At 44.0% G+C, this 9,068-nt stretch overlaps 1 protein-coding gene across 1 annotated transcript; it reads left to right on the plus strand.

The window, feature by feature from the left end:
• Positions 1-6,642: 6,642 nt before the first annotated feature.
• On the plus strand, positions 6,643-7,846 carry LOC116376489 (zygotic DNA replication licensing factor mcm3-like). Its single transcript, XM_031836793.1, has 2 exons — positions 6,643-6,810; positions 7,649-7,846. The coding sequence occupies exons 1-2, from the start codon at positions 6,736-6,738 to the stop codon at positions 7,829-7,831; spliced, it is 258 nt and encodes an 85-aa protein (XP_031692653.1). The 5' UTR covers positions 6,643-6,735; the 3' UTR covers positions 7,832-7,846.
• The last annotated feature ends 1,222 nt before the right edge of the window (positions 7,847-9,068 follow it).

Consider the following 9,068-nt stretch of genomic DNA (forward strand, 5'->3'; position numbering starts at 1 on the left):
GAGTAGTCTGTATATAGGGCAGCGGCCTCTCTGAGTTAGTGGAGGCTGTTTAACAGTCTGATGGTATAGGGGTAGTCTGTATGTAGGCAGCAGCCTCTGAGTTAGTGGTGGCTGTTTAACAGTCTGATGGTATAGGGGTAGTCTGTATATAGGGCAGCAGCCTCTCTGTGTTAGTGGTGGCTGTTTAACAGTCTGATGGTATAGGGGTAGTCTGTATGTAGGCAGCAGCCTCTCTGAGTTAGTGGTGGCTGTTTAACAGTCTGATGGTATAGGAGTAGTCTGTATATAGGGCAGCGGCCTCTCTGAGTTAGTGGTGGCTGTTTAACAGTCTGATGGTATAGGGGTAGTCTGTATGTAGGCAGCAGCCTCTGAGTTAGTGGTAGCTGTTTAACAGTCTGATGGTATAGGGGTAGTCTGTATATAGGGCAGCAGCCTCTCTGTGTTAGTGGTGGCTGTTTAACAGTCTGATGGTATAGGGGTAGTCTGTATGTAGGGCAGCAGCCTCTCTGAGTTAGTGGTGGCTGTTTAACAGTCTGATGGTATAGGGGTAGTCTGTATATAGGGCAGCAGCATCTCTGTGTTAGTGGTGGCTGTTTAACAGTCTGATGGTATAGGGGTAGTCTGTATGTAGGGCAGCAGCCTCTCTGAGTTAGTGGTGGCTGTTTAACAGTATGATGGTATAGGGGTAGTCTGTATATAGGGCAGCAGCCTCTCTGTGTTAGTGGTGGCTGTTTAACAGTCTGATGGTATAGGGGTAGTCTGTATGTAGGCAGCAGCCTCTCTGAGTTAGTGGTGGCTGTTTAACAGTCTGATGGTATAGGGGTAGTCTGTATATAGGGCAGCGGCCTCTCTGAGTTAGTGGTGGCTGTTTAACAGTCTGATGGTATAGGGGTAGTCTGTATGTAGGCAGCAGCCTCTCTGAGTTAGTGGTGGCTGTTTAACAGTCTGATGGTATAGGGGTAGTCTGTATATATGGCAGCGGCCTCTCTGAGTTAGTGGTGGCCTTGAGATAGAAGCTGTTTTTCAGTCTCTCGGTCCCTGCTTTGATGCACCTGTACTGACCTCGCCTTCTGGATGATAGCGGGGTGAACAGGCAGTGGCTCGGGTGGTTGTTGTCCTTGATGATTTTTTGGCCTTCCTGTGACATCGGGTGATGTAGGTGTCCTGGAGAGAAGGTAGTTTGCCCCCGGTGATGCGTTGTGCAGACCTCACTACCCTCTGGAGAGCCTTACGGTTGTGTGAGGTACAGTTGCCGTACCAGGCGGTGATACAACCCGACAGGATGCTCTCAATTGTACATCTGTAAAAGTTTCTGAGGGTTTTAGGAGACAAGCCAAATTTCTTCATCCTCCTGAGGTTGAAGAGGCGCTGTTGCACCTTCTTCACCACACTGTCTGTGTGGGTGGGACCATTTCAGCTTGTCCGTGATGTGTTCGCCGAGGAACTTAAAACTTTCCACCTTTACACGTGTGGAGGGGGGGGTGCTTCCTCTACTGTTACCTGAAATCCACAATCAGCTCCTTTGTTTTGTTGACGTTGAGTGAGAGGTTATTTTCCTAGCACCAGACTCCGCCAGGGCCATCACCACCTCCCTGTAGGCTGTCTCATCATTGTTGGTTAACAGGCTTACCAGTGTTGTGTCATCTGCAAACTTGATGATTGAGTTGGAGGCGTGCATGGCCACACAGTTGTGGGTGAACAGGGATTACAGGAGGGGGCTGAGCATGCACCTTTGTGGGGCCCCAGTGTTGAGGATCAGGGAAGTGGAGATGTTGTTTCCTACCTTCACCAACTGGGGGCAGCCCGTTAGAAAGTCCAGGACCCAGTTGCACAGGGCGGGGTTGAGACCCAGAGCCTCAAGCTTAATGATGAGCTCGGAGGGTTCTATGGTGTTAAATGCTGAGCTGTAGTCGATGAAGAGCATTCTTACATAGGTATTCCTCTTGTCCAGATGGGTTAGGGCAGTGTGCAGTGTAATTTCGATTGCATCATCTGTGGACATATTTGGGCGGTAAGTAAATTGAAGTGGGTCTAGAGTGTCAGGTAGGGTGGAGGTGATATGGTCCTTGACTAGTCTCTCAAAGCACTTCATGATGACGGAAGTGAGTGCTGATAGTCATTTAGTTCAGTTACCTTAGCTGTCTTAGGTACAGGAACAATTGTGGCCATCTTGAAGCATGTGGGGACAGCAGACTGGGATAGGAAGTAAACACACCAGCCAGCTGGTCTGCACCTGCTCTGAGGACGTGGCTAGAGATGCCGCCTGGGCCGGCAGTCATGCGAGGGCTAACAGGTATAAATGTCTTACTCACGTCGGCCACGGAGAAGGAGTGCCCACAGTCCTTGGTAGCGTGCTGCATCGGTGGCACTGTGTTATCCTCAAAGCGGGCGAAGAAGATGTTTAGTTTGTCTGGAAACAAAACATCGGTCTCGGCGACGTGGCTGGTTTTCCTTTTGTAGTCTATGATTGTCTGTAGACCCTGATTGTCTGTAGACCCTGATTGTCTGTAGACCCTGATTGTCTGTAGACCCTGATTGTCTCTAGACCCTGATTGTCTGTAGACCCTGATTGTCTCATGTCTGAGCCGCTTGAATTGCGACTCCACTTTGCTTGTTTGATTGCCTTGCGGCAGGAATATTTACACTGTTTGTATTCGGCCATATTCCCAGTCACCTTTTCATGGTTTCCATGGTTTCCATGGTTTCCATGGTTTCAGTTTTGCATGAATGCCGCCGTCTATCCACGGTTTCTGGTTAGGGTAGGTTTTAATAGTCACAGTCGGTACAATATCTCCTATGCACTTCCTTATAAACTCGCTCACCGAATCAGCATATACTTCAATATTATTCTCTGAATCTACCCGGAACATATCCCAGTCCTCGTCATCAAAACAATCATGAAGCGTCGATTCCCGATTGGTCAGACCAGCGTTGAATACTCCATGTGTAACTCTGTGTTGTTGTCTGTGTCACACCGCTTTGCTTTATCTTGGCCAGGTCGCAGTTGTAAATGAGAACTTGTTCTCAACTAGCCTACCTGGTTAAATAAAGGTGAAATAAAAAAATAAAAAAATTGTCCTTAGCACTGGTACTTCCTGTTTGAGTTTCTGCCTATACATGAAGGGAGGAGCAAAATGGAGTCGTGGTCAGATTTGCCGAAAGGAGGGCGAGGGAGGGCCTTGTATGCATTGCGAAAGTTAGTGCCCTATTATAAGCTTTAAACGAACCTCTGTCAAACCTCTGTCAAACCTATGTCAAACCTCTGTCAAACCTCTGTCAAACCTCTGTCAAACCTATGTCAAACCTCTGTCAAACCTTTATCAAACAAAGCCCTGGGTTGGGGGACTGCACAGGTTCTCCACATAAGAAGGAATGAGAGAGTTAAAAAATATATACATATATATTTTTAAACACGCTAGACAAGCTATTATCCTCCTTTCATCTTCAAATGAATGTCTGAAAATATAGACATTTCACCTGTCTGTCTGCTCCTGAACAATCACAGAACAGTCACAGGTATCAAATACCACACAACACCTGTCTGTCTGCTCCTGAACAGTCACAGAACAGTCACAGAACAGTCACAGGTATCAAATACAACACAACACGCCTGTTGCTGTCAACAGTCAGTTATCAAATACCACACAACACATGTGGCTATGAACAGACACAGTTATCAAATACCACACAACACCTGTCTGTCTGCTCCTGAACAATCACAGAACAGTCACAGGTATCAAATACCACACAACACTCCTGTTTCTGTGAACAGTCACAGTTATCACTAAAGGGTTAGACACATCGTTGTTCTCCCTCTACATCGTTGTTCTCCCTCCACATCGTTGTTCTCCCTCTACATCGTTGTTCTCCCTCCACATCGTTGTTCTCCCTCTACATCGTTGTTCTCCCTCCACATCGTTGTTCTTCCTCCACATCGTTGTTCTCCCTCTACATCGTTGTTCTCCCTCCACATCGTTGTTCTCCCTCTACATCGTTGTTCTCCCTCCACATCGTTGTTCTCCCTCCACATCGTTGTTCTCCCTCTACATCGTTGTTCTCCCTCTACATCGTTGTTCTCCCTCCACATCGTTGTTCTCCCTCTACATCGTTGTTCTCCCTCCACATCGTTGTTCTCCCTCCACATCGTTGTTCTCCCTCCACATCGTTGTTCTCCCTCCACATCGTTGTTCTCCCTCCACATCGTTGTTCTCCCTCCACATCGTTATTCTCCCTCCACATCGTTGTTCTCCCTCCACATCGTTGTTCTCCCTCCACATCGTTGTTCTCCCTCCACATCGTTGTTCTCCCTCCACATCGTTGTTCTCCCTCCACATCGTTGTTCTCCCTCCACATCGTTATTCTCCCTCCACATCGTTGTTCTCCCTCCACATCGTTATTCTCCCTCCACATCGTTATTCTCCCTCTACATCGACTTCATGATGCTGGTGATTTAATGTCCTCAGTCAGACAGCCAGTGGTAGCAGAAGCAAGAGGCAGGTGAAATCTAGCAACCTACAAGTGATCAAAATAAAGTAATAGTAATAATAAGAACAATAATAATACTACTAACAATAATAATAATAACGACAATAATAATAATAATATTATTATTAATAATAATTACACTAATTACAATTAATTATCACTAATTATTATACTAATAACAACAATAATAACAATAACAATACGAATACTACTAACAAGAATAATAATGACAATAATAATAATAATCATTCATTTAATTTGTACATCTCTTTTTTTCCCACCAAAAGGCGCTGAATATATATATATATTTTGAATCAAAGCAATCCAAAACACAGAACATTGTAAGCAGACAACAATCAAATGGTATTTACATGTGTTGTCACTGAACGATCATACTGTAGGTCTTCGAAAGCCTGGGCACAGCAATCCACTGCAAAAGGAGTGATTTGGCCGACATGCCTAAATAAATGTATGCTAAACAGAGAACGGACTAAATTCAAGCACTGACCTACATTTTAGCGGGCAGTGACGCTGTATGAGGCGCTAATGACGACACACACCTAATGGCTTAGTACATGGAGGGGAGGGGGGGGGTGGGGGTACACATCGCCATAAAATATAACCTAGGCTGTTTTTAGTCACATATTATAGTCACAATAAGATGCATCATGCCCATAGGGAACAAACGGGCACGTGTCCCCCCCCCCCTCGAATTTGTCCTGTTTCATGTGTAATAGTACTAGTCACTACTACCCAGAAGCCATTGCAGGCTATCAATCAAATTAGAGTAGCTAGACTGTCTGACTATCTTAGCAGGCATATCTGCTGGAAAGGGTTGACAAGACTTTAGAAAAGCAAGCAATAACTAAATGTATTGAATAGGACTCAAATTCCTTTAAATCTTTTACCCAGATTTTTTTTGCAGAGATGCAGAGAAGCATATTTAGTCAGGAGGATAAAGAAAGCTTAAAAGAGGCCTGCTGAGATATGAAGAGAAATATAAATGTGTTTTACATGGAACTAATGATTATGGGCTCTAGATTGCAAGAAAAAGCTGTTTCAGGTGTTTGAAAAAATGCTTAATTCTCCTAGTCTAGCCCCCCTCTAGACAAACCCTCAGCCATCTTCACATACTTTGTGTCCCTTCAGATTGTTGGTGTGTATGACGCCAGTGAATAACTAAACAACCTTTTTTTTCTCCATGCACAGGAGAAACATGTCTTATATTTCATGGCTTATATTAATTCAATCATAGGAATGTGTTCTTAACTGACTTAAAGGTTAAGAAAAATATAAAAAACAAATACAAATAAGTAGCTTTACATGAAATGTTGATTAATGATTTCTAATAACATTTAATAAAACATTTATCTAAAGGTAATTTGGGCATTTTTACATGTGAAGATTGCAGGGCCTCACTATACATTTAAAAACAGACGATATCTATGAATGAATATACAATAAATACATAACTTGTAAATAATGCAATGGGTCACAATTTATTGTAGCTAAATAGCGCCATCTAGTGCACTAACTGAGGAAGAGCGTCCTCAAAGCCAGCTACCTACTGCGCATGTTATATTTTTTTATAAGCCCCATCTTTCATAGCCTGTTCCCATATCTCTTTGGTATCTTGCCATCTCCTGGTCATTCATTTGTGATGCTTGGCATTAAAATGCGTGACAAGGATTTGGCGATTATGACAAGTAACCTTTTCAATGTGTTGAACTATTTTGTTTCTCATTTGTTCTTGTGAGAACTAGTGGAACGACAAGAGACCTGGTTAAATAAAGGTGAAATAAAAATATTTAAAAATAAAAAAGAGAAAGAATTGTCAGTGCAACGTCGTCCGACACGTCGTAGGCCGTCATTGTAAATAAGAATGTGTTCTTAACTGATTTGCCTAGTTAAAAAGTAAATACAAATAAATAAACAGAGAGAGAGAGAAAGGCGAGCATGGTATGACATATGAGCCTGGCACTCAGAGGCTACCTCATGTCTGAACATTTCCCGCGAGTTGCTGACGGGGCGGGTCCAAATTCAGGAAAGAATGTATCTGATTGGACTGATACAGATTCCGCGCCAAATATGCAAAGTAGAGATGGTCACATGGACCAATCAAGATTCAGAACTGAGTTCACCGCGTACTTAGTGGCGCGAAAATCTTGCATTTCTGTAAAGACCTATGTAGGAACGGTCACGTCGGAGTCTGTAAAAGTTTGTTATATTTGGAAAATATAGAATTACGAAATGGCGGCTGATTCTGTGGACGATCGGGAGATGAGAGAAGCACAGAGAGAATATCTGGACTTCTTAGATGACGATGTAAGTAGCATAATTTCTTGAAAAATATAATGCTTATTTTGTATGCCCTATGGACAAATGGAAAGCATGCGGCGATGAGTGACAATAGAGAGCAACAGTAATGGCGTCTTTTTGTAGCTATTAACTTGTAGAGGTTTTTTCGATAAACTCCGAAAATAAGTGATGTGGGAAACACCGGTTTAGGAGAGCATATACGTTTTTTGTTCTATGAGATAATCTAAATCAACTAACGTCGCTTTTTTTATGCATTTTGAAGCGTTTATGTAATAATCAAAAGGTGTAACACACCTAACAGTTAAGTGTTAATAATTCATGAAGGTCATGTTAACTGACTGGTATTATCTCATAAAACAAAACCTATATATGATCGCCTAAACCTGTGTTAACCTCAGACCTTATTTTCGACGTTTATTCCAAAACTCATATTATTTTCCCCCCCCCATAACAATGTCTCAAATAACCATATCTACGTCATTTGTGGTGTTTAATTACTACAAGCTGACGAGATCTATTAAAATCAAAGTTTTGCAGGAAAACTGTCCAAAGAGTTGCTATCTAACGTTAATCCCATTTTACTTGCACATTTTTTTTTAAACAACCAAATGCGTTGTTTGTTAAATGTTACTAAATACTGTGTCTAGTTAACCAAGTAGCTATAAGTTGTTAGATGATACTAAGAGCCAGTATGGGTGAAAGTGCAGGGAGTTGAGTAGCCAGCCAATCACTAGGCCTGGATGGTATCTAATGGCGTCCTCCTCTGTGTGTGTGTGGTTCCTATCCTCTGTGTGCGGTTCCGACCCTCTGTGTGCGTGTGTGTGTGTGTGCGGTTCCGATGCAGCAAGACCAGGGGGTCTACCAGAGCAAGGTACGGGACATGATCAGCGAGAACAAGAACCGCCTCATCGTGAACATCAACGACCTGAGACGACGCAACGACGTGCGGGCTACCAGGTACACACACACACACACATTAACGTGGTGTACCATTTATGCCATGAATGCGTATCGTGTTGGTCTGTAGTTGAGTGATCCACAATGTGGTCTTTAATTTCTTTGTACTGTCAACTATTGTCATTGTGGAGTGCCACTTTAATACATATCGACAACAGTAACTACACTGTATTTACACACTTGAGTATCTCATAGTTATACACACCTGTGTACAATGCAATCGCGCTATCCGTTATACATGGGGCTCCCGAGTGGCACTATGTGTCTAAGGCACTGTGTGTCAGTGCTAGAGGTGTCACTACAGACCCTGGTTCGATCCCGGGCTGTTTAAAAAAAAAACAGTATAAAGGAGAGCCACACACTCGAGGAGCTCCGACGCAAAAAAATATTTTCCGTCCCAATGTTTGGACAGACGAGTTGTCTTCATCGGGGTTATAATGACAAACTCTACGGCGAGACTCATATCGTGTCAATAGACACACACAGGTGTCTGTAGTCATGGCAGGGCGTGGCCTGATATCATTGGTTCATTCTCATATGTATTAAAATACCTTACAGAAAACAATAAATGGATCGCATACGATCATAGATACACTTTGGCTCTATAAGCCTACAAACAAACGGTATCACAACCGGACGTGATCGGGAGTCCCATAGGGCGGCGCGCAATTGGCCCAGCGTCATCCGGGTTTGGGGAGGCTCTCTCTCTCTCTGTGTCTCTCTCTCTCTGTCTGTCTCTCTCTCTCTCTCTCTCTCTCTCTGCGTCTCTCTCTCTCTCTCTCTCTCTTTCTCTCTCTCTCTCTCTCTCTCTCTCTCTCTCTCTTATCTCTCTCTCCTCTTCTCTTCTCTGTCTTGCGATCTCTTCATCCCTCTCCTCTTTCTCTCGTCTTCTCTCTCTTCTCTCTCTCTGCCGTCTTTCTCTCTTCTCTCTCTCTCTCTGCGTCTCTCTCTCTCTCCTTCTCTCTCTCTCTCCTTCCTTCTCTCCGTGCGCTCTGCTCTCTCTCTCTCTTCTCTGTGTCTCTCTCTTTCTCTCTGTGGTCTCTCGCTCAGCTCTCTTGGCGCTCTCTCGCTCGTCTCTCTGCTCTCCTGTGTCTCTCTTCGGTCTGTCTTCTCTCTCTCTCTCGCTCTCTCTCTCCTCTCCTCTCTCTCTGGCGTTCTCTCTCTCTCTGCGTCTCTGCTCTTTCTCTCTTTCTCTATCTGTGGTCTCTCTGTGTCTCTCTCTCTCTCTGTGTCTCTCTCGCTCTCTGCGTCTCTCTCGCTCTCTCTCTCTCTCTGTGTCTCTTGTCTGTCTGTCTCTCTCTCTCTCT

The sequence above is a fragment of the Oncorhynchus kisutch genome, linkage group LG12, assembly GCF_002021735.2.
Source record: "Oncorhynchus kisutch isolate 150728-3 linkage group LG12, Okis_V2, whole genome shotgun sequence".
Taxonomy (NCBI): domain Eukaryota; kingdom Metazoa; phylum Chordata; class Actinopteri; order Salmoniformes; family Salmonidae; genus Oncorhynchus; species Oncorhynchus kisutch.